The sequence below is a fragment of the Salmo salar genome, chromosome 18, assembly GCF_965601325.2.
Source record: "Salmo salar chromosome 18, fSalSal1, whole genome shotgun sequence".
Lineage (NCBI taxonomy): Eukaryota > Metazoa > Chordata > Actinopteri > Salmoniformes > Salmonidae > Salmo > Salmo salar.
This window is the reverse complement of record NC_138308.1, coordinates 37,388,507-37,412,112: the sequence shown is the minus strand read 5'-3', so window position 1 is coordinate 37,412,112 and position 23,606 is coordinate 37,388,507. Positions and strand designations below refer to the sequence as shown.

Genomic DNA, 23,606 nt, shown 5'->3' with positions numbered 1-23,606 from the left:
TCTTTTTTCCCCCATGTCAACCTACTAAAGCCTTTTGGGATGCATTTCAGTACTAAATCACATAATGATCTATTCATACGCACTTTAACATTTATTAGTTTGGTTTTCTAATGGAGGACAGGAAAGGGGAATGTACAGTATGTATAACTTGATCATACTTGTTTTTTTTTAACTACCCCATTTATTGTTTTCTTAAACAAGGTAAAGTGAAATAAACAATCTTTGAAATTGGTTCAATCTAAACAAGCCCTTAATCTTTATCTCTGTAATTTGATTCCTGTTTATTGAAATAAATGTTATTTCTACATATGAATTCTGTCTGTTTGATTTTTAAAATGTCTAGGGAAACAATACAGTTCTCTGGACAGTATTAGTATTGTCTCGATTTTTTTGCATTGTTAACAGCAAAGTAAAATAGCAGTCTGACATTCAGAATATCATAAATAATACAATGATCTATGTTTAAAAAAAAATAGACCTCGTTTTATATTAAAAAAAATGTAACGATTGAGATCATTTGACAATAAATTTGGTAAATGTTGTATTAGTATTGGTTCTGTCAGTCAAATACACCAATGGTGTTGCGTATTTTCGCTCCCAGTTCTCTCATTTGAAAAAACTGTCCCACCTCATCTTTGATACTTTAGTGTTATTTCCATCCGCCTCAGGACGACTTGGGACGGAATAATGCAATGGAGCCAAAGCCCTCTAGACTCTACTAATCAACGCCGAAAAGATACAACAAAGTTGCTGACTTCAGAGACGTTAAACTTGCCCAGCAAGAATGAAAATACAATATAAAATGCGTTATAAAAGAAATCCTCTCTGGCTTTATCCTTTTAAACCAATTATGTATTGTTTAAAACGTTTTCTGTATCGTCTTATTGATTATTTTGGTCTGGCAAACAGGAGCCAGCCATGGAGCTAGATAGCTAGCAATTTGCTAGTTACTACGGGGAAGTGAAGGGAAAACGGTTAAAAACGGTGTAACTTCAGACAATTTGTACGATGGCATCGCAGCCTCCTCCTAAACCGTGGGAAAGACGGATTCCAGGAACAGCCATGAGTGCACCAGTTAACTATCGGTTAGCAAGTTATTGCTTACTTGATGAGTTGTTGTCTATGGACTAACTATGTATGAGTTAGCTAGCTAGCGTTAGCTTCTAATTTAGGGCTAGGCCGAGACCCTAACTAGGTCGGAGCTTGTTGTTTTGCGTTTGCCTAACGGCCAGAACTAGCTAGATTTCTATATTTGACGATAGTTTAGTATTGGACTGTTATTAGATAATAACTCAATCACAAGTGCCCACTGGGTTCCAATGTAGCTAACGTCGTTACCTGTGACTGGCATGTCCTTTGTTGTGTTACTAGCTAACGTTAGCTAATAGAGACGTAACCCATTGCAACACTAATAGATTGCTCATACTTCTCTTTAACTACGAAACCAAAGGAAACTCGTTTTGAGGCGTTTTATTTTTAACATTTTGACAACACGAACACGTGATTGAATTGAATATTCACACTGTTTTATAAGTTACGCCCTCTTTCCCATCCACCAGGTCGACTGACTTTGCCCCACCAGGTCCCTCCACCTCCGGCCTCTCTGGTCCCGCCGGTCCTCCCGTCTTGACCCGCATGGTTCCCCCCGTCCCCCCTCGCCCTGTCCAGTCCATCCAGTCCTACCGTCCCTCCTACGGCTCCTTCCCTGGCTCTTCATACAACCCCTATGGTAGCTCCAGCCTCTACAGCGGAGCATACAGCCCCTACAGCCCCTACAGTGGTGGCTATGGCATGGGAGGGGGGCTCCGTGGGAGCCTGGGCTACAGCCGCTTCGGCCAAACCGGTGGTGAAGACGTGGCGCCCAGTCGGTTTGTCCAACAGGCAGAGGAAAGCAGTCGCGGCGCCTTCCAGTCCATCGAGAGCATCGTCCAGGCCTTCACCTCGGTCAGCATGATGATGGACGCCACCTTTTCGGCCGTCTATAACAGCTTCCGAGCCGTGCTGGATGTAGCCAATCACCTGACACGGTTACGGATGCACTTTACCAAGGTTCTGTCGGCCTTCGCCCTGGTGCGCACCCTGCGCTACCTGTACCACCGCATACAGAGAATGCTGGGGCTGAGGCGGGACGGTGAGGTGGAGGACCTGTGGGCAGACAGTGAAGGAGCTGTTCTTGCGACCAGAGGGGCTGGAGCTGCAATGGAAGACCCCAGAGCCGGAGCGGTGAAGTCGTGGCCCATATTCCTTTTTCTGGCCGTGGTCCTAGGAGGGCCCTATCTCATCTGGAAGCTGCTGAGCTCCGCCCAGGGGCCCGAGGAGAGTGGTGAGGCCCCTTAATGTCTGTGTGTGGGCTCTCCTGAATATCCTTTGTCACTCTGACTGCCTGTCTGTTAACTACAGTTTCGTGACCTCAAACAGATGGGTCAGGGTTAATCTGAACATACACTGCTAATCTGTCTCTGTGTATGCTCATAAGAAAGAGAAGTGTGCTACATACATTTTTTGTTTGTTACGTTAGTCAGCACCTTACCAAAAGGATGTCTTTTACATTTTTACTTCATTAATATTCCCTACGGGGACTATATAATTACATTTTGATTTATTAAATCCCTATGCAGTCACCAACTGGGCTAGTGGGGAGGATGACCATGTGGTTGCCAGGGCGGAGTATGACTTCACAGCTGCGTCGGAGGAGGAGCTCTCACTGAATGCTGGAGACATGCTCAACCTGGCTCCTAAAGGTAAGACTCTAGGAGGAGAGGGGGGAATCCAACCCACAACCAGCACCATGCTCTAACCCAGTGTTTCTCAACTCCAGGCCTCCAGTACCCCCAACAGTTCACCTTTTTACATTTTTTTTGTAGCCCCGGACACCTCATTCAACTTGTTAGCTAGTCATCAAGCCTTCGATGAGTTGAATCAGCTATGTTTGTCCGTAACTTCACATCAACGTAGTTGAGCGGAGACTACATCTAGTCGATACGAGGAAACGGTCGGTGGTTGTATTAGATGAACCTTTTATTATAAAGGTAAGGGTTTAAGAATATTCATTTTTGCAGGTATCAACTGTCAGCGACTCGATGTAGTCGGAAATACAGTGGTAATGGGACTTGTCTTGTTTGTGCCTGTGAGATTGAGGGCTGTAGTCCAAACATGGACATTTTACCCCCCTCAGCCCAGCCACTTCCCTCAGGGGATCCCTGTCGAAACCAGATGCAGTTTGATTGCCATCTTAAGTGGAGGTCCAATTCACAAACGTTACTCCCCCCCCCCCCCCCCCCCCCCCCCTTCGGCCATCGATTTAGCTCGAGGGAGAGAGTGAACTAATTTGATCGCTTGTGGGGTTGATATGACCCACAATTCAATGCAAACTGTAGTCACGTGTCAAACTCTGGTGGCCTCGAAGTGTTATTTAGTCAACATAGCTGAGGTACACTTGGATGTGACGATGTAAAATGTCATTCAAAGGCTGAGGGTTTAGGGCCGAGGGCTGTCTGTCTACTTTGTGTTTGGACTCCGACCATAGTCTGACTAGTATCCCTAGCAGTTGAAACTCCAACATAGAATAACAACCTAGCTTGTGAACAAAACAATGTCAATAGCCAAGAAAACACAAGGACCAAGTCTCACTTCGGTAGACTTTCGTTTCAAGTAAATTAAACAAACTTTTATGTCTGTGCGCAAGACTTCTAAAAATGAACCTGTCATTCAGCTCTTCATGTGCGCGCAACACCCAGACAGGAAGTGTTGCAGCGTGAGGCAGAAATGCGTTTGGTTCAGGTCAGTGAGATACAACCATATTCTCTAGAATACTATAGGTGACCCTGTTTCAGAAACTAGATGTATGTCACGGGTCACTACTTAACAGGAGATCATAAACTTAAAAAAAAAAAATAATAATAATAATCGAAATGTTTTTTTTGGGCAGAAATGCAGTCTGCAACATGTGAACTTTCATGTGCCTTTTAATAACGAACTTGTATGCCATCTGTAAATACGAATACAATTGTTAAATTAGACAAGGGAAACGACACAGGACGTCTTATTTAATGAAAGGGGTTGCAGTCTGCCGTGAAGTGTTCATCCATGTAGACGGATAAGCATCTAGCTACAGTTTCAGATATTATATGTTTCTAATTTTGTCAAAGTTGTTTTCATTGCAAGTTAAAGCTTACTGTTAGCTAGCTAGCTGACATTAGATGGCTGGCTCGCCAGCTAACATTACGTTTATGATCTGTGTGTAGTAATGTTGCAACCAGTCAGGATATTCTCGATGGTGCAGCTGTTGAACTTTTTGAGGACCCATGACAAATCTTTTCAGTCTCCTGAGGGGGAATAGGGGTTGTCGTGCCCTCTTCATGACTGTCTTGGTGTGTTTGGACCATGTTAGTTTGTTGGTGGTGTGGACACTAAAGTGCTTGACCAGCTCCATTACAGCCCCGTCGATGTGAATGGGGGCGTGTTCGGCCCTCTTTTTCCCGTTGTCCATGATCAGCTCCTGAGGGAGACTGGCACTACACTACCAGGACTTTGACCTCCTCCCTATAGGCTCTCACATCATTGTCGGTGATCACACTACCACTGTTGTCGTCAGCAACCTTGATGGTGTTGGAGTCGTTCTTGGCCATGCAGTCGTGGGTGAACAGGGAGTGCAGGAGGGGGCTAAGCACGTGCACTTGAGGGGTCCCGGTGTTGAGGAGCAGCGTGGCAGATGTGGTGTTGCCTACTTTTACCACCTCAGGGCAGCCCGTCAGGAAGTCTAGAATCCAGTTGCAGAGGGAGGTGTTCAGTCCCAGGGTCCTTAGCTTAGTGATGAGTTTTGTGGGCACTATGGTGTTGAACGCTGAGCTGTAGTCACTGAACAGCATTCTCACGTTGGTGTTCCTTTTGTCCAGGTGGGCAAGGGCAGTGTGGAGTGCAATAGAGATTGCATGATCTGTTGGGGCGGTATGTGAATTGGAACGGGTCTAGGGTTTCCCGGGATGATGTTGATGTGAGCCATGACCAGCCTTTCAAAGCACTTCATGGCTACCGACGTGAGTGTTATGGGGCGATGATCATTTAGGCAGGTTACCATATCGTTCTTAGGCACAGGGACTGGTCTGCTTGCAACATGTAGGCATTATATACTGGGTCAGGGAGATGTTGAAAATGTCAGTGGAAACACTTTCCAGTTGGTCTGTGCATGCGTTGAGTACACGTCCTGGTAATCTGTCTGCCCCCCCGCCCCGGCCTTGTGAATGTTGACCTGTTTAAAAGGTCTTACTTACATCGGCTACGGAGAGCCTGATCACACAGTTGTCCGCAACAGCTGGTGCTCTCATACATGCTTCAGTGTTGCTTGCCTCGAAGCGAGCTCAAAAGGCATTTAGCCTGTCTGGTAGGCTCGCGTCACTGGGCTACTTGCGGCTGGGTTTCTCTTTGTAGTCCGTGGCAAGCCGTGCCACATCAGACAAGCGTCAGAGCAGGTGTAGTAGGATTCAATCTCAGTCCTGTATTGACGCTTTGCCTGTTTGATTGTTCGTCTGAGGGCGTAGCGGAATTTCTTAAGTGTCCGGATTAGTGTCCCACTCCTTGAGAGCGGCAGCTCTAGCCTTTAGCTTGGTGCGGAAATTTCCTGTAATCCATGGCTTCTGGTTGGGATATGTACGTATGGTCACTGTGGAGCCAATCTCATCAATGCACTTCTTGATGAAGCCGGTGACTGAGGTGGTATACAACTCAATGCCATTGGATGAATCCCAGGAACATATTCCAGTCTGTGCTAACAAAACAGTCCTGTAGCATCCGCGTCATCTGACAACTTCCGTATTGAGCGAGTCACTGGTACTTCCTGCTTTAGTTTTTGCTTGTAATTAGGAATCAGGAGGATATAATTATGGTCAGATTTGCCAAATAGAGGGCGAGTAAAGGTCTAGAGTAAATTTTGTTTTTGTCTGGTTGCACATTTGACATGCTGGTAGAAATGAGGTAGAATGGATTTAAGTTTGCCTGCGTTAAGGTCCCCGGCCATGTTAGCGAAGTGCAAGAAGTATAAATGCTCTGACTTCTGCAGAGGCCATTTCACCGTAAATGCTGCACGGCCAATGCAGATGTCGGTTTGACCATTATGGTGGAAAATTTCAAGATTATGTTATAATACTTTTATTGCATCAAATGGTTGTTTTATTCAACAGAATAGAGTATTCTATATATTGTGTGTGTTCTACTGAGGATGGGCCTCTGGGAGATAACACTGACAGGAGATTCACCATGTCTTTTGGGTGATAAAACCTAAAGAGCATTCCAGAGCATGAGTTAATGTTTCTGTTCTATACCGTACCAGGGAGAGATGGTTCCAGTTTGGAGTCGGAGGGCCAGACTCTGGTCTCTATACACTGAAAACTGTTTTTACAGCAGATACTGTCTGCTATGAATTATAGATATCTTTCATACAGATCTTAACCTTGTGACCATTCTCTATATCTGTTGTTCGTCGTGTATCTTAGCTATAAAATCCTTTACTTTTGTCTCGGGGCTCTCAACGAATCATCTGAGGGTGATTCGTCAACCAGCTATTGCAAAGCTTTCACTAATAAAGATTTAGTTTAAGTATAACTCTGACTTGTGTGTTAAGTTTGTCTCTCCTCATTTGATAATCCAGAAATGAACCAGCACACCATACAGCACCTTTAAATGTTCATTCTAATAGGCCTAATTGCCCAACATTGGAATGATATTCTATTATTTCCATAACCTAAATAATTTATATATGTGATGCCTAGCAAACATATCATTGTTTGACACCTGGATGTTTTCCATAGCCCTTGCTTTTTAACAGCCTACAGAAAAAATCTGACCATAGAAAACAAATCTATGATTTCCTGATATGCCAGTGAAACCAGCATTTCTTCTTCTACTGTCCAAAGGCAGTAAGACACAATCCTATTGTTGCACCTTCAGATATTCCCTCCTTTCTACATTTCTACCATTAGGCTGAAACAGCCATCTCTGTCGCTTTATTAAAAACTGCTGGCATGAGGTGCGCGTTTGAGAACGGTGTTCTCCTGTAATAGAGTTTTGGAACATTGATGTAAATGGGTGAGACGAGTGAACACGTTGCTGTGCTTGTAATATAAATGTATTCATAGATCATCTTTGAAGCTACATGTGATATGTTTCATCAGCCTTGTCTTTGTGTTTAAACATTTGACTATGGAACCACTGAATGCATTTTATATTTTTCTGGCCTATCGTCCTGGCAACTGTCCCACCGTCTGTTTAGAACCGTCCCAGACATACTTTATCGTTCTTGAGACGACAGGACACCCTTCATTTCAATCCCTGACTGCAGGAACAGGATCCGGCACCTCATTTTGGATGCCTACGTTCTGGAACCTACTTGCCAGGCACTTCTGATGGCATGAAACACAATTGTCACTGTTTGCAATGTAAAAAGGATATTAAGTGCGATCAAAGAGAAATCAAGTTGACTCCTCGTTAATTATCCTGCCCCCTGCTTTGGCTGGGGCAGGACCATTCTTATAGGGGGGGTGTGCAGTAGCGCGTTAGAGCGTGTCTTACAAGACGTCTACCCTTAACACCTTCTCTATGGTCCGTAGTAGCAGAGTGTTTGGGCTCTGACATGGGCCACGTGGGAGGTTCCCCCAGCCTCACACACAGCTAGTGCTTAGATAGGGTGGTTAGAAACATCCCAGATTCAACCCACAGACTCTTAGACCTACTCATCCACACACAGAGATATAGGTCTCCCCCCCCCACACACACATATATACACATACATTAACGGTTTTGACAGCCCAAAAGTGTCACACCCCCACACACACGTACGGTGACCATGTTTCACATCAGCCCACGCTTTCTCTCTCTCTGGGTTCTCTCTCGCTCTCTCTCTGGGTTCTCTCTCTCCCTCTCTCTGGGTTCTCTCTCTCCCTCTCTCTGGGTTCTCTCTCTCCCTCTCTCTGGGTTCTCTCTCTCCCTCTCTCTGGGTTCTCTCTCTCCCTCTCTCTGGGTTCTCTCTCTCCCTCTCTCTGGGTTCTCTCTCTCCCTCTCTCTGGGTTCTCTCTCTCCCTCTCTCTGGGTTCTCTCTCTCTCCCTCTCTCTGGGTTCTCTCTCTCTCCCTCTCTCTGGGTTCTCTCTCTCTCCCTCTCTCTGGGTTCTCTCTCTCTCCCTCTCTCTGGGTTCTCTCTCTCTCTCTCTCTCTGGGTTCTCTCTCTCTCTCTCTCTCTGGGTTCTCTCTCTCTCTCTCTCTCTGGGTTCTCTCTCTCTCTCTCTCTCTCTGGGTTCTCTCTCTCTCTCTCTCTCTCTGGGTTCTCTCTCTCTCTCTCTCTCTCTGGGTTCTCTCTCTCTCTCTCTCTCTCTCTGGGTTCTCTCTCTCTCTCTCTCTCTCTCTCTCTCTCTCTCTCTCTCTCTCTCTCTCTCTGGGTTCTCTCTCTCTCTCTCTCTCTCTCTGGGTTCTCTCTCTCTCTCTCTCTCTCTCTGGGTTCTCTCTCTCTCTCTCTCTCTCTGGGTTCTTCTCTCTCTCTCTCTCTCTCTCTGGGTTCTCTCTCTCTCTCTCTCTCTCTGGGTTCTCTCTCTCTCTCTCTCTCTCTCTGGGTTCTCTCTCTCTCTCTCTCTCTCTGGGTTCTCTCTCTCTCTCTCTCTCTCTGGGTTCTCTCTCTCTCTCTGGGTTCTCTCTCTCTCTCTCTCTCTCTCTCTGGGTTCTCTCTCTCTCTCTCTCTCTCAGCAAGTGAAATAGATAATAAACAAAAGTGAAATAATTTATTGTTTAACAGTCAACATTATACTCTGGGTTCTCTCTGGGGTTATCCCTCCTACAGTGTCACCATTGTGATGTCACCGCAGGTGGAAATATCTGTGTGTGTGTAACGCAGACTTGAGAAACGAGATGGGGGAGAATTGACGTAGACAGCAGCCCTGGTAAAACCACAATGACGAGATAACAAGGAGGTAGGGTCCACACTTAGAGACGATTACTAGAGTTTGTTTAATTTTGCAGTAGGCCTAGATCAATTATTTACCAAAGACATCTTAAATCGATGGGTTTTGGGGGTTTTCTGCTGTGCGTATACCAGTATGATTTATCTGCTGCATTGTTGGTTACTTATTTCATTTTTTTCTCATGTGCTCTGGTACCTCGGAGCCCCCTCCTTCTCTCTTGCACTCATTTTTGTTCCAGCACCTTCCGATTTAGAAATGAAGTACTGCGGTTACCACAATATATGTGATCAGGGGGAAAGAGTGCTGGAGGCCTTGGGAGGAAGAAAGCTAGCACTGTAGCAGGCAGGTCAACAGAACGCCATTCAGAATGGGTTACATACTGCTAAATGACCATGTTCTATCCTCTCTCTCCCCTGTGTGCAGAGCATCAACCCAGGGTGCGTGGGTGGCTGCTGGCCAGTGTAGACGGCCAGACCACAGGCCTCATACCTGCCAACTACGTCAAGGTCCTGGGGAAGAGGAGAGGCAGGAAGCACGCTGAGCTGGAGAGGCTGGCCCAGGTTCAGCCCCAGCCAGGGAACCCACTGGGCACCACCCTTCAAGCCCCCCAGCCTAACCAGGCTACGGGTCCAGTGCCAACTGTAGCCCCAGGCTTGTTTTTAGGCCCAGCTGAAGCCGTCCCAGTAACTATCCCAGAGGAGCTGCTGGAGTGCGTGTATAGGGAAACACCAGCTGGTTACAGCAGCCTGGGTCTGGGTGTAGTGTCCAGCACCACTCCAGCTTCAAGCACAGTGCTCACCATACCAGAGAAGATTGACCTGTGATGTCTGACTTAGTGTTTTCCCACACATCCATTGAGGCTGTACGTGGTTTGTTGATGAGCTGTTCTGTATAGCTCGGTCACGTCCAGCGGTGGGGAACCACTTGATCTACATCCAGAAGGTGATTCATGTTCAAAATTCAGTGGCTTTGGTTTGACATTTAATCTGCCTGGAAGCAATTAGTGAGGTTGGTATATGAGGTATTGAGTACCTGGATAAAGAAAGGGGTTATCTGTCAGACATCTGGATATGAGTGTTTCTAGAACATTATCTGGGTATGAGTGTTTCTAGAACATTATCTGGGTATGAGTGTTTCTAGAACATTATCTGGGTATGAGTGTTTCCAGAACACTGTCTTGGTTTGGATGTCTTGTCAGTGGTTATCCAAACCAACCTATACCTATCCTGTACCAGCCTTGTCAGTACGGTCACACTACATTTTAGCCCAATAATGATGCATATTTAAATGTTTTTGATATAGATTTATTTAATTAAGTGAATGAGTACATTAAGATCAAATTAAGTACGCTAAGAGATTATGCAAATATTTGGTAGAATATTGCATCGTTTGACGTTGACAGGACAAAGCCATAATATTATGTTTCTGAAATTCACCGTTTTGTTCCAAGTTAATGTCGTTGGTTTGATATTTAAAGATAAATTCATGGGAATAGAACGGGCTTGGAAGCTCTAACCCTGGCAATTTGACTGGTAAACTCATGGGTACACTCGCAATGGCTGCCTGATTGTGACTCAATCATTTCCATGGTATTTTGGGATGTTCTATCAACTGCTGGGTTGCCATGGTAATGTAAAACATTTATTCAAATGAGGCTTGCTGATGTGGCTCATGCAATGGAATGTATATTTTTTGTAATGTCAGTTGAGTTGACATCACAGCCCCAATTGAAGGGTACACTTCCTACTTGTACTTCCTGGCATGGGTCTAGGTTGAAGATGGGAATATTTTAAACCTAGGCATGGGTACACTCAATGTCTACCAGTCCACCTAATATGTCATCATTGACTTGGAGACCCTCTTTCTAGTCATTCTATTTCTATGGATAAATGACTATCAAGGTTCACATTTGGTTCCAATGGAAGGATTGACTTGGTTTTTAATCGGTGTTAATATGGTTGTAAAATGTTTGAAATTCGGGAATGGTCCAACTATATATTAGATGTCCTGTAAAATGTCCTAAATATTCAAAGTGAAGTTTTGAACTTGGAAAATTGAACCATCAAGATGTATTAAATCAATAAGTTTTGTTCAATGCATTTGTGTAAGAACTGAAATAGCCGGTCCTCATCTTGGGGTGTTTCAGTGTCAGTTTTAGTCCTTACTCTCCTGAAAAACTGTAATTATGTAAATACAATTATTTTGGAAATAAACATTTCCAAAACCTCAAGTGGCCGTTGGCTTTTTCTTACTAACAAATGAAAAATGTATTATACACATCACATGGCAAAAATAAATGGCTAACTTAATTAACCTGTTTAGTTTAATATCGTTGGATGTTAATTGTTTTGTAAATGTAATGCGTCCATTATAACAAGGTTAAACACGTGGTTACACACCTGTTGGATACAAAATCATTTCCCTTCGTGGAAAAGGGCACTTCTGTCGCTAAGCAACCCCGGGACGCGGAACCGCTGCTGCACTGCGGCACCAGAAAAACGGAATCAACGCAGCAGGAGAAGAAGATTTGGGGACGTTGCAACGACTGGCGGTTCGTTATCTAAACGTCATTACCGAAAGTTTTAGGGTGTTTCCATCCCGTATGCAATGCTGATTGAATGTCTTGTCTGTCCATCAAATCGTTGCCGGGATGATACTGCAGAGAGAGTGTACTTATAGCTAGCTAGGTAGTAGCATTAGCGTTAGAAGTGGATGACGGCTCCTGTACACCGAACGTCCTATCATCCGGACCACAGAAGAATCAGGTGTCATCATTGAATCAATAAGATGCAAGATAACCGTACAGCCAACTAGATACTACAAGTGTTGTGGAACTATAATACAAACGTATCGTATTTAGCTTCTAGTGCAGTGATGTGCACTGTAGGTAGCTAGCTTGCTAGAATAAGCGTCTGACAAAAATGCCATTAAATTAGCGTTGGGCAGTTCGACTACAGCCAAAGACAAAGGGGCATTCCAAGGGAGGAGAATCCATCCTTGTTGCAAGAAGATCATCGACGTAGCCAAAAGTATGTGTGTGCGCTGTTCACCGCGTATGCTACTGACAGTCAGCTTTTCAATGACAGTGACAATGGTGGGACAAAGTAGGAGTAGCCTATTCCAGAATTTGGTTTAGAGATGCTGTTGGATGTCAAGGCTTTCTATACATGCTCTTGTTATTCTTATGTATCTATGTCAAGTAGACAGTCCCATTTACTATTGTTGATTGAAGAAACCGCAGCTTTCTGTGAGGATAAAGTGACCTCCACCTTTGTATGATGGTGTCATATCACTGAGTCTACCTTTAACAGAATAATGCTCTGATCTCTCTCACCCTTCAGATGTAATAATGTATGATAATGTCATATCACTGAGTCAACCTTGACATCTCTCACCCTTAACTGCTGACAGACATGAGTCGTTACTGCACCCTGAACAACAACTTTCCCAATGACAACAACCTGCTGGTCCTGGACATGGTGCTGAGCTCTCTCTGGAGTGTTCCACAGCCCATCAACTGGGACAACGTGGCCATGCTGGTCCCTGGCTTCACACCCAAGGAGGTAAGCGCTACATGCACTGCAAATTGGGACAATAAACATATTGATTGATTGAAGCTATAGTAGCTAACGGCTACAGTGCAACACCTCTTGTGGATGACGAACCCGGGTCTCCCAGTCTGTAGGCAAGCTTGCTAACCACTGCTCCCACTAAGGAGAGATCGTAAAAGGCTATTAGCCTGGTCTGAGATCTGTCTGTGTTGTCTTACCAACTCCCTATGGTCACTGTTTGGCGTGGCAGGTAGCCTCGAGGTAAGAGTGTTGAGCCAGTAATCTAAAGTTCGAATCCTAGAGCCGACAAGGTGAAAAATCTGTCGCTGTGCCCTTGAGCAAGGCACTTAACCGCAATTGCTCCGGGGGTGCTGGAAAATGGTGACCCTAGACTTGACCCCACTGTCCACGTCTGTTTCAGGGGGAGGTGGGATATGCCAGAAACACATTTCCATTGCACTTGTACAAGTGTGTCACATGATAAATAGAAGAGTCCACCAATGTCTTATTAGGTCAGCTGTCCTATAGCTTAGTTTAGTTCGGACTGCTGTTGAATGTTGTACAGGGGTCACAGGAACCAAGATGATGTGGTCTGAGGGTTGTTGTTGTCATGGTGTAGTAGTGACATGGTTGCCATGGTGGTTGTCGTGCCTACCTTCAGTGTGCGCAGAGGTTCGAGGAGCTGAAGAGCACGGGAGGGTCCCATCACGTGGACGACCAATGCAACGCGCTGACGGCAGGAGGGTCCTCCCCTGTGGACTCGCTGTCCACCTACATCAAATCCACACTATTGGACACCACGGGAGACGTGGGGGAGACGCGGACCAATCAGAGCTCCATCTCAGTTACGGGTAAGGCTGACTGGTGTTGATGTGCTAGTGCATATGTAGTGGTTTGGGGAACTATGTCTGTGATGACGAGCCTGCCTAACGTAGGAGCTGCTGGGGGTCAGCCTGCCTAACGTAGGAGCTGCTGGGGGTCAGCCTGCCTAACGTAGGAGCTGCTGGGGATCAGCCTGCCTAACGTAGGAGCTGCTGGGGGTCAGCCTGCCTAACGTAGGAGCTGCTGGGGGTCAGCCTGCCTAACGTAGGAGCTGCTGGGGGTCAGCCTGCCTAACGTAGGAGCTGCTGGGGGTCAGCCTGCCTAACGTAGGAGCTGCTGGGGTTCAGCCTGCCTAACGTAGGAGCTGCTGGGGGTCAGCCTGCCTAACGTAGGAGCTGCTGGGGGTCAGCCTGCCTAACGTAGGTGCTGCTGGGGGTCAGCCTGCCTAACGTAGGAGCTGCTGGGGGTCAGCCTGCCTAACGTAGGAGCTGCTGGGGGTCAGCCTGCCTAACGTAGGAGCTGCTGGGGGTCAGCCTGCCTAACGTAGGAGCTGCTGGGGGTCAGCCTGCCTAACGTAGGAGCTGCTGGGGCGTCCCAAATGCAGTAAAAAAATGTACCAGCGTGATCAGAGTGCGAGCCATTTTATCCTGGTGTTCTGGGTTTGAGCCGCGACTGGACATCTTGGAAATAGAAACAGAGTTCCATTTAAATGAATAGGAGCGTCTCGCACTAAATGAATAGGAGCGTCTCGCACTAAATGAATAGGAGCGTCTCGCACTAAATGAATAGGAGCGTCTCGCACTAAATGAATAGGAGCGTCTCGCACTAAATGAATAGGAGCGTCTCGCACTCAATGAATAGGAGCGTCTCGCACTCAATGAATAGGAGCGTCTCGCACTCAATGAATAGGAGCGTCTCGCACTCAATGAATAGGAGCGTCTCGCACTCAATGAATAGGAGCGTCTCGCACTCAATGAATAGGAGCGTCTCGCACTCAATGAATAGGAGCGTCTCGCACTCAATGAATAGGAGCGTCTCGCACTCAATGAATAGGAGCGTCTCGCACTCAATGAATAGGAGCGTCTCGCACTCAATGAATAGGAGCGTCTCGCACTCAATGAATAGGAGCGTCTCGCACTCAATGAATAGGAGCGTCTCGCACTCAATGAATAGGAGCGTCTCGCACTCAATGAATAGGAGCGTCTCGCACTCAATGAATAGGAGCGTCTCGCACTCAATGAATAGGAGCGTCTCGCACTCAATGAATAGGAGCGTCTCGCACTCAATGAATAGGAGCGTCTCGCACTAAATGAATAGGAGCGTCTCGCACTCAATGAATAGGAGCGTCTCAACTAAAAATCGAATCAAATGTAATTTGTCACATGCGCAGAATACAACAGGTGTACACTTCACTCTGAAATGCTTACCTACCAACCCTTTCCCAACAATGCAGAGTTAAAAAGTAAGAACATTTGCAAATAGAAAATAGTAACACAATAAATAACAGAAAATAAGGCTATATACAAGGAGGACCAGTACCCCTGTAGTATTATAATAATGAGGCTATATACAAGGAGTACCAGTACTCCTGTAGTATTATAATAATGAGGCTATATACAAGGAGGACCAGTACTCCTGTAGTATTATAATAATGAGGCTATATACAAGGAGGACCAGTACTCCTGTAGTATTATAATAATGAGGCTATATACAAGGAGGACCAGTGCCTCTGTAGTATTATAATAATGAGGCTATATACAAGGAGGACCAGTACCCCTGTAGTATTATAATAATGAGGCTATATACAAGGAGGACCAGTACTCCTGTAGTATTATAATAATGAGGTTATATACAAGGAGGACCAGTACTCCTGTAGTATTATAATAATGAGGCTATATACAAGGAGGACCAGTACTCCTGTAGTATTATAATAATGAGGCTATATACAAGGAGGACCAGTACTCCTGTAGTATTATAATAATGAGGCTATATACAAGGAGCACCAGTACTCCTGTAGTATTATAATAATGAGGCTATATACAAGGAGGACCAGTACTCCTGTAGTATTATAATAATGAGGTTATATACAAGGAGGACCAGTACTCCTGTAGTATTATAATAATGAGGCTATATACAAGGAGTACTAGTACCCCTGTAGTATTATAATAATGAGGCTATATACAAGGAGTACCAGTACTCCTGTAGTATTATAATAATGAGGCTATATACAAGGAGGACCAGTACTCCTGTAGTATTATAATAATAAGGCTATATACAAGGAGGACCAGTACTCCTGTAGTATTATAATAATGATGCTGTATACAAGTAGTACCAGTACTCCTGTAGTATTATAATAATGAGGCTATATACAAGGAGTACCAGTACTCCTGTAGTATTATAATAATGAGGCTATATACAAGGAGTACTAGTACCCCTGTAGTATTATAATAATGAGGCTATATACAAGGAGTACTAGTACCCCTGTAGTATTATAATAATGAGGCTATATACAAGGAGTACCAGTACTCCTGTAGTATTATAATAATGAGGCTATATACAAGGAGGACCAGTACCCCTGTAGTATTATAATAATGAGGCTATATACAAGGAGTACCAGTACTCCTGTAGTATTATAATAATGAGGCTATATACAAGGAGGACCAGTACTCCTGTAGTATTATAATAATAAGGCTATATACAAGGAGTACCAGTACTCCTGTAGTATTATAATAATGAGGCTATATACAAGGAGTACTAGTACCCCTGTAGTATTATAATAATGAGGCTATATACAAGGAGTACCAGTACTCCTGTAGTATTATAATAATGAGGCTATATACAAGGAGGACCAGTACCCCTGTAGTATTATAATAATGAGGCTATATACAAGGAGGACCAGTACTCCTGTAGTATTATAATAATGAGGTTATATACAAGGAGGACCAGTACCCCTGTAGTATTATAATAATGAGGCTATATACAAGGAGTACTAGTACCCCTGTAGTATTATAATAATGAGGCTATATACAAGGAGGACCAGTACCCCTGTAGTATTATAATAATGAGGCTATATACAGTGAGGGAAAAAAGTATTTGATCCCCTGCTGATTTTGTACATTTGCCCACTGACAAAGAAATTATCAGTCTAATTTTAATGGTAGGTTTATTTGAACAGTGAGAGACAGAATAACAACAAAAATATCCAGAAAAACGCATGTCAATAATGTTATAAATTGATTTGCATTTTAATGAGAAAAATAAGTATTTGACCCCCTCTCAATCAGAAAGATTTCTGGCTCCCAGGTGTCTTTTATACAGGTAACGAGCTGAGATTAGGAGCACACTCTTAAAGGGAGTGCTCCTAATCTCAGTTTGTTACCTGTATAAAAGACACCTGTCCACAGAAGCAATCAATCAATCAGATTCCAGACTCTCCACCATGGCCAAGACCAAAGAGCTCTCCAAGGATGTCAGGGACAAGATTGTAGACCTACACAAGGCTGGAATGGGCTACAAGACCATCGCCAAGCAGCTTGGTGAGAAGGTGACAACAGTTGGTGCGATTATTCGCAAATGGAATAAACACAAAAGAACTGTCAATCTCCCTCAGCCTGGGGCTCCATGCAAGTTCTCACCTCGTGGAGTTGCAATGATCATGAGAACGGTGAGGAATCAGCCCAGAACTACACGGATGATCTTGTCAATGATCTCAAGGCAGCTGGGACCATAGTCACCAAGAAACCAATTGGTAACACACTACGCCGTGAAAGACTGAAATCCTGCAACGCCCGCAAGGCCCCCCTGCTCAAGAAAGCACATATACATGCCCGTCTGAAGTTTGCCAAAGAACATCTGAATGATTCAGAGGACAACTGGGTGAAAGTGTTGTGGTCAGATGAGACCTAAATGGAGCTCTTTGGCATCAACTCAACTCGCCGTGTTTGGAGGAGGAGGAATGCTGCCTATGACCCCAAGAACACCATCCCCACCGTCAAACATGGAGGTGGAAACATTATGCTTTAGGGGTGTTTTTCTGCTAAGGGGACAGGACAACTTCACCGCATCAAAGGGACGATGGACGGGGCCATGTACCGTCAAATCTTGGGTGAGAACCTCCTTCCCTCAGCCAGGGCATTGAAAATGGGTCGTGGATGGGTATTCCAGCATGACAATGACCCAAAACACACGGCCAAGGCAACAAAGGAGTGGCTCAAGAAGAAGCCCATTAAGGTCCTGGAGTGGCATAGCCAGTCTCCAGACATTTATCCCATAGAAAATCTGTGGAGGGAGCTGAAGGTTCGAGTTGCCAAACGTCAGCCTCGAAACCTTAATGACTTGGAGAAGATCTGCATAGAGGAGTGGGACAAAATCCCTCTTGAGATGTGTGCAAACCTGGTGGCCAACTACAAGAAACGTCTGACCTCTGTGATTGCCAACAAGGGTTTTGCCACCAAGTACTAAGTCATGTTTTGCAGAGGGGTCAAATACTTATTTCTCTCATTAAAATGCAAATCATTTTATAACATTTTTGACATGCGTTTTTCTGGATTTTTTGTTGTTGTTATTCTGTCTCTCACTGTTCAAATAAACCTACCATTAAAATTATAGACTGATCATTTCTTTGTCAGTGGGCAAACGTGCAAAATCAGCAGGGGATCAAATACTTTTTTCCCTCACTGTACAAGGAGTACTAGTACCCCTGTAGTATTATAATAATGAGGTTATATACAAGGAGTACAAGTACCCCTGTAGTATTATAATAATGAGGCTATATACAAGGAGGACCAGTACTCCTGTAGTATTATAATAATAAGGCTATATACAAGGAGGACCAGTACTCCTGTAGTATTATAATAATGAGGCTATATACAAGGAGTACTAGTACCCCTGTAGTATTATAATAATGAGGCTATATACAAGGAGGACCAGTACTCCTGTAGTATTATAATAATGAGGCTATATACAAGTAGTACCAGTACTCCTGTAGTATTATAATAATGAGGTTATATACAAGGAGTACTAGTACCCCTGTAGTATTATAATAATGAGGCTATATACAAGGAGTACCAGTACCCCTGTAGTATTATAATAATGAGGTTATATACAAGGAGTACTAGTACCCCTGTAGTATTATAATAATGAGGCTATATACAAGGAGTACCAGTACCCCTGTAGTATTATAATAATGAGGCTATATACAAGGAGGACCAGTACTCCTGTAGTATTATAATAATGAGGCTATATACAAGGAGGACCAGTACCCCTGTAGTATTATAATAATGATGCTGTATACAAGGAGTACTAGTACCCCTGTAGTATTATAATAATGAGGCTATATACAAGGAGGACCAGTACCCCTGTAGTATTATAATAATGAGGCTATATACAAGGAGTACCAGTACCTCTGTAGTATTATAATAATGAGGTTATATACAAGGAGTACCAGTACCCCTGTAGTATTATAATAATGAGGCTATATACAAGGAGGACCCGTACTCCTGTAGTATTATAATAATGAGGTTATATACAAGGAGGACCAGTACCCCTATAGTATTATAATAATGAGGCTATATACAAGGAGTACTGGTACTGAGTCAATGTGCAGGGGTATGAGGTAGTTGAGGTAATATGTACATGTAGGTAGGGGTAAAAGTGACTAGACAATCAGGATAGATAAGTGTCTATGTGTGTGTGTGGAGTCCAGTGAGTGTGCACAAAGCCAGTGTATAAGGCTCAATGCAAATAGTCCAAGTAACCATTTGATTACCTGTTCAGCAGTCATATGGTTTGGGGGTAGAAGCTGTTCAGGTACCTTTTAGTCCCAGACTTGGTGCTCCGGTACCGCTTGCCGTGCAGTAGCAGAGAGAACAGTCTATGGCTGGGGTATATAGGTCCTGGATGGCAGGGAGCTCAGCCCCAGTGATGTACTGGGCCGTCCGCACCACCCTCTGTAGCGTCCTTGTGATCGAGGGCGGTGCAGTTGCCATACCAAGCAGTGATGCAGCCAGTCAAGATGCCAAAGTTCTGCATCCAGTGTAGCAGGCAGTAAGACCTGAAGACTCTTCATGTCTGAATATCTAGGCTTTAGTTCAGTGAGCTACACAGTCTTGTTTGGTGTATCCACTCTCCAGGCCTGGCGGTGAACCCTTCAAGAGGTAGCTCGGTGGAGAAAGAGAGCAGGGAGTCTGCAGAGGAGGGCGAGAAGCCCCAGGATGGGAAAGGGTGAGTGCCTGGTCTAACTACCGTCAAACAGAAATACACTGTTAACCAGTCCAGCTCAAGTCAAGGTGATCAAAGAGTTTCATAGAGCAGGATCAAGAACTTAGTCTGCTAACAAATACTCAAATGTACTCTAATACAAAAATCAAGAGTTATTCCTCTGTGTGTGTGTGTCTGCCTGCCTGTCTGTATCTCTGTATGTCTCTCCCCACACAGGCCCAATATGGTGATCCACGTGTGTGACGAGGCTAAGAACCTGAAGCAGGACTTCATGTGTCCCCGTGACCTTCTGATCAACGAGATGCGTTACTTTGCTGAGTACCTCTCTGTTGACCCCCAGCGCTGGGAGGAGGTGGACATCTCTGTACACTGTGACGTGCAGATCTTCGACTGGCTCATGAACTACGTCAAGAGGCACAAAATGGCCATCGATGGCAACAATGACAAACCAAAGCTCGGTAAAGAATTTAATATATGCTCTCGCATCATACGTACTGTAGCTACATACACTGATGCTTGTACAATACTATACCATCACTTACCTGGGCCTGGCAAATGATAACCATGGAGACGCCAATGCTGTGTTCACCAATAGTGGTGTGCTTGTTGCTTGGCCTGGCAGTGTGTTTGGTCGGTATGTGGTGTTTGTTGGTTGTGTGCTAACATTGGTTGGTTACGTGGTGTTTGTTGGTTGTGTGGTTACAGAGCCCAGCAATGTGATCTCGATCCTCATCTCCTCCGAGTTCTTGAAGATGGACACGTTAGTAAGTGTTGTAATGGAGGGAACTGGGCTGCTATGCCGGTTCCCATGTAGCGTACGTTTCGGGGGCCCTGGTTTTCTGTTGTAGCTGAAGAACCAACGCAAAGTGGCTGAACTGACATTGGGGAAAAAGGCTATTTGGGAACCTTTTACAACAAAATAAAATATTTTGGACCGATTTAATTTAAAAAAATAAATATTTAAATGTTTTTTTTTTTTTGGGGGGGCGAGGAGTGAAACTTCTCACTTCGCCTCTTCCTCTCTGCTACAGTAAATGAACCAGCAAGGTTTTGTTGGTCGTTGAATAAAATAGCACTCAAGAAAAAAACTGAAAACCAATAAGCTAATTAGGCAAATAGGCTTCACTCTTCACTTTAGTCTCAAACAGAAAACGAAGGGCCTTTGGAACGCTTCACTTCCTGTTGCATGGTTACCATTACAATTGTTTTTAGAATTGTAACATGTTACTTTTATTGCAAGTAAGTGACACATGACTTCCAAGGCATTGAACAAACTCAATGACCTATTTAAGTTGACCTGTCTTTCAGCTGGAGGAGTGTATAGCACTGTACTGTCACATGTTGACCTCTCATAGGTGGAGGAGTGTATACTGTACTGTCACCTGTTGACCTCTCATAGGTGGAGGAGTGTATTCAGTCACATGTTGACCTCTCATAGGTGGAGGAGTGTATACTGTACTGTCACCTGTTGACCTCTCATAGGTGGAGGAGTGTATACTGTACTGTCACATGTTGACCTCTCATAGGTGGAGGAGTGTATACTGTACTGTCACATGTTGACCTCTCATAGGTGGAGGAGTGTATACTGTACTGTCACCTGTTGACCTCTCATAGGTGGAGGAGTGTATACTGTACTGTCACATGTTGACCTCTCATAGGAGGAGGAGTGTATACTGTACTGTCACATGTTGACCTCTCATAGGTGGAGGAGTGTATACTGTACTGTCACATGTTGACCTCTCATAGGTGGAGGAGTGTATTCAGTCACATGTTGACCTCTCATAGGTGGAGGAGTGTATAGCACTGTACTGTCACATGTTGACCTCTCATAGGTGGAGGAGTGTATACTGTACTGTCACATGTTGACCTCTCATAGGTGGAGGAGTGTATACTGTACTGTCACCTGTTGACCTCTCATAGGTGGAGGAGTGTATACTGTACTGTCACATGTTGACCTCTCATAGGTGGAGGAGTGTATACTGTACTGTCACATGTTGACCTCTCATAGGTGGAGGAGTGTATACTGTACTGTCACATGTTGACCTCTCATAGGTGGAGGAGTGTATACTGTACTGTCACATGTTGACCTCTCATAGGTGGAGGAGTGTATACTGTACTGTCACCTGTTGACCTCTCATAGGTGGAGGAGTGTATACTGTACTGTCACATGTTGACCTCTCATAGGTGGAGGAGTGTATACTGTACTGTCACATGTTGACCTCTCATAGGTGGAGGAGTGTATACTGTACTGTCACATGTTGACCTCTCATAGGTGGAGGAGTGTATACTGTACTGTCACATGTTGACCTCTCATAGGTGGAGGAGTGTATACTGTACTGTCACCTGTTGACCTCTCATAGGTGGAGGAGTGTATACTGTACTGTCACATGTTGACCTCTCATAGGTGGAGGAGTGTATACTGTACTGTCACCTGTTGACCTCTCATAGGTGGAGGAGTGTATACTGTACTGTCACATGTTGACCTCTCATAGGTGGAGGAGTGTATACTGTACTGTCACCTGTTGACCTCTCATAGGTGGAGGAGTGTATACTGTACTGTCACCTGTTGACCTCTCATAGGTGGAGGAGTGTATACTGTACTGTCACCTGTTGACCTCTCATAGGTGGAGGAGTGTATACTGTACTGTCACCTGTTGACCTCTCATAGGTGGAGGAGTGTATACTGTACTGTCACCTGTTGACCTCTCATAGGTGGAGGAGTGTATTCAGTCACATGTTGACCTCTCATAGGTGGAGGAGTGTATACTGTACTGTCACATGTTGACCTCTCATAGGTGGAGGAGTGTATACTGTACTGTCACATGTTGACCTCTCATAGGTGGAGGAGTGTATACTGTACTGTCACATGTTGACCTCTCATAGGTGGAGGAGTGTATACTGTACTGTCACATGTTGACCTCTCATAGGTGGAGGAGTGTATTCAGTACTGTCACAAGCACATGAGTGCCATCGTGGCCACACCCTGCAACATGAACTGCATCAACAGTAACCTGGCAGCGGACATCTCTGACCTCTTCAGCCACAACGAGGCAGACGACATCATGGACAGAAAAGACAAGTTCAAAAGGTAGACCTGATGATTTTGGTAGACCTGGTAGACAGATCATTCCGCTTCAGCCAACACCTTTCATTTCTCCCTTTCCTCAGTAAGTTATTCCAGAAGAAAATTGAGTGTCTCTTCGATCCTGACTATAAGAACCAGGACTCCCCAGGCAACGCATCAACCCTGTACAGGTGTGTGGCAGCTCTGGGATGCATTGCTTTGTCTGTCATTGGTCTTATTCATTTGGGCACACAACAGAAAACATTTGTAGTGTAGGTAGATCGCTACCTGTTTGGTCTGTTTTCTTCTGTTTGGTTCCCAATGAATACGACTCATGTTAACCTCGCCTAACCAACGAACTGCAACTTGTCTTTCCCAGGTGTGGTCTGTGCCTGAAACTGCTGACCAAGGACACAGAGAGGAAGATCTCCTGCATCCCAGGGAAGATCAACATCAACCCTCGAGGAGACATCACCTACACTCACAGCAGGTCCTGTACCACCCAGTTACACCTTGGTTGTGGGTTCGATGCCCTCTGTGGCCACCCATATGTAAAATGTAAGCGTGCATGACTGTAAAGGGTCTATCAGAGTACCATATTTGGACGCCATACGCACAGCCGTGTTCTAGAATATTGCAACGTTGGCTTTCATACTTTTTGATTTCTCAGCGCAGCTCAAGCAATTTCTCCAACTGTCAACACATTCAAATGAATAGAGGACGTGTACCGGAAAGTTGTTGGTTGGGATTTGTGGGGAGGTGCGTGCCCCCCGGATGATGTTCTCAGAGCTGCGTAGCTATGTCACAATGGGACCAACGCCTCTCAGCGTCTGTGGACTGTGATTTACGGTTAAGTCGCTTTGGATAAAAACTGATGCTATATGGCTTGTAATACTTGTGCTCTATCAAGAGACATCTTCACTGTTCTATGGATGTTTATAGTGATAAATGCTAAAGAAACCATGTCATTATTTGGTAAATATATTAGAGCTACAATTTACCATGTAATT

At 44.7% G+C, this 23,606-nt stretch overlaps 2 protein-coding genes across 4 annotated transcripts in view; both read left to right on the top strand.

Moving 5' to 3' along the window:
* Positions 1 to 783: 783 nt before the first annotated feature.
* Positions 784 to 11,170, top strand: LOC145861745 (peroxisomal membrane protein PEX13-like). The gene is made up of 4 exons (XM_082964954.1): positions 784 to 1,085; positions 1,560 to 2,323; positions 2,619 to 2,741; positions 9,364 to 11,170. Exons 1-4 carry the CDS (start codon positions 1,009 to 1,011, stop codon positions 9,762 to 9,764), a joined length of 1,365 nt encoding a protein of 454 aa, XP_082821080.1. The 5' UTR covers positions 784 to 1,008; the 3' UTR covers positions 9,765 to 11,170.
* Positions 11,171 to 11,344: 174 nt separating this feature from the next.
* The window catches only part of LOC145861744 (SANT and BTB domain regulator of class switch recombination), a 28,305-nt gene continuing 16,043 nt past the window's right edge, over positions 11,345 to 23,606 (top strand). Inside the window, exons 1-9 of one of the 3 annotated variants that reach the window (XM_082964953.1) lie at positions 11,345 to 11,491; positions 12,352 to 12,503; positions 13,153 to 13,342; positions 19,445 to 19,535; positions 19,749 to 19,990; positions 20,238 to 20,296; positions 22,460 to 22,620; positions 22,701 to 22,787; positions 22,976 to 23,086. In XM_082964953.1, coding sequence (XP_082821079.1) covers positions 12,354 to 12,503; positions 13,153 to 13,342; positions 19,445 to 19,535; positions 19,749 to 19,990; positions 20,238 to 20,296; positions 22,460 to 22,620; positions 22,701 to 22,787; positions 22,976 to 23,086 — 1,091 coding nt within the window. In that variant the 5' untranslated portion in view covers positions 11,345 to 11,491; positions 12,352 to 12,353. The other 2 variants (XM_082964952.1, XM_082964951.1) reach the window with 2 other exon arrangements.

Coding starts and splice junctions, on each gene's coding strand:
- LOC145861745 (XM_082964954.1), top strand. CDS start 1,009: ATGGCATCGCAGCCTCCTCCTAAACCGTGGGAAAGACGGATTCCAGGA. Junction 1,086..1,559: donor AGTGCACCAGTTAACTATCG/GTTAGCAAGTTA, acceptor CCCATCCACCAG/GTCGACTGACTTTGCCCCAC. Junction 2,742..9,363: donor GCTCAACCTGGCTCCTAAAG/GTAAGACTCTAG, acceptor CCCTGTGTGCAG/AGCATCAACCCAGGGTGCGT.